Source organism: Olea europaea, unplaced genomic scaffold (assembly GCF_002742605.1).
Source record: "Olea europaea var. sylvestris unplaced genomic scaffold, O_europaea_v1 scaffold21441, whole genome shotgun sequence".
NCBI lineage: Eukaryota > Viridiplantae > Streptophyta > Magnoliopsida > Lamiales > Oleaceae > Olea > Olea europaea.
Window position 1 is genome coordinate 1 of NW_019239416.1, and position 1,840 is coordinate 1,840.

A 1,840-nucleotide genomic window follows, 5' to 3' on the forward strand; every position below is an offset into this window, starting at 1 on the left:
GGCGACATTAGAATCTCTGGATTTCCAAAGATACAAGAAACCTTTGCCAGAATTTGTGGATACTGTGAACAAAATGATGTCCACTCTCCTCAAGTAACTGTCTTTGAATCTTTAATTTACTCAGCCTTTCTTCGGCTCCCAAAAGAAGTTACCAAGGAGCAAAAGATGGTAAGAAATAGTCTTACAGCATTTTATAATAGAGAATACTGTGAAAATTTTTAACTGAAACACATTCTTCATTTGAATCTTTTGCAGAATTTTGTGGAAGAAGTGATGAATTTAGTTGAACTAGACAATCTTAAGGAAGCTATTGTGGGGATTCCAGGAGTTACTGGATTGTCAACAGAACAGAGAAAGAGATTGACAATAGCGGTTGAACTTGTTGCTAACCCCTCAATTATATTTATGGATGAACCGACTTCTGGTTTAGATGCAAGAGCAGCAGCAATTGTCGCGAGGACTGTAAGAAACACGGTGGACACAGGAAGAACGGTTGTTTGTACTATTCATCAGCCCAGCACCGATATCTTTGAAGCATTTGATGAGGTAAAGTGCAAATTCTCACTTGATTGTTACCCCAATTAAATCATTCAGTGACATACTTTATCATGGATCAGCTGCTTCTCTTGAAGAGAGGAGGTGAAATGATCTACGCAGGACCATTGGGCCAACATTCCCAGAGAATCGTCGAATACTTTGAGGTACTTTGTACTCTAGAATAATTTTCTTACAGAAAGGAAAAATGAAACTAAAGATCTATCGAACCAACTTAGGCAATTCCTGGAGTCCCAAAGATTAAAGAGAAATGTAATCCGGCAACATGGATGCTGGAAGTGACCTCAGTGGCAGCTGAAACCCGACTTGGGATTGATTTTGCTACACATTACAAATCAACAACATTATATGAGTAAGTAGATATAAACCAAACACCTAAAATTCTGTAAGACTCACAAATTATGGGCATTAATCTGATATTTGTTGGTGTTCCAGGCAAAATAGAGCTCTGGTAAAAGAGTTGGGCAAACCATCTCCCGGGGCAAAAGACATATATTTTCCCACACAGTATTCTCAGCCCATATGGAACCAATTCAAGTCCTGTCTCTGGAAGCAATGGTGGACTTACTGGAGAAGTCCTGATTATAATCTAGTTAGACACTTCTTTACCTTGGCTTGTGCACTAATAGTTGGTACAATTTTTTGGAGAGTCGGCACGAAAAGGTTCTTATCTAATTCTTGTTGAATCAAATATATATTTCAGAAGCTTCAGCAACAAGACTTGAAGGTCGTATGCTGATTCCTTCTTTTTCTTATTCTATGGCTTCAGGGAAAGCAATACAGATCTTTTGACTATCATCGGAACCATGTATACCTCTGTGTTGTTTGTCGGAGTTAGTAATTGCTCAACGGTACAGCCCGTAGTCGCCATAGAGAGAACCGTGTTTTATAGGGAACGAGCAGCAGGAATGTACTCGGCATTACCATATGCCATGGCACAGGTAAAGATTTATTTCATAATAAAAACCATCTTAATTTCTTACAAAGTTGATCATGATGATCCAGTGCTTTCTAGGTCGTCTCAGACCTTACTATTGGTATTTATCTCCAAAGTATTTGGATCGTTCGTACTTCAGATACCTGTATAACCATCGAAACTTTAATTTAACCATCTTAAAAATCAAATAAGGTAAAGAAGCAAATAAGCTGAAATGGAATTATTTGGTCACATAATATGCAGGTGGTCGTAGAAATACCTTGCGTACTTCTTCAGGCTACTTATTATACTCTAATAGTGTATGCAATGCTGAGCTTTGAATGGACAGCGGCTAAATTCTTCTGGTTC

At 38.3% G+C, this 1,840-nt stretch overlaps 1 protein-coding gene across 1 annotated transcript; it reads left to right on the forward strand.

The window, feature by feature from the left end:
- Positions 1-3: 3 nt before the first annotated feature.
- On the forward strand, positions 4-1,834 carry LOC111380437 (ABC transporter G family member 29-like; the record flags this gene model as incomplete). The annotated part of the gene is made up of 7 exons (XM_023004004.1): positions 4-168; positions 256-546; positions 618-701; positions 774-907; positions 991-1,218; positions 1,325-1,496; positions 1,736-1,834. Coding segments are annotated over 7 exons (1,173 nt in total), but the record flags the coding sequence as incomplete, so codon positions are not given.
- Between the last annotated feature and the right edge of the window lie 6 nt (positions 1,835-1,840).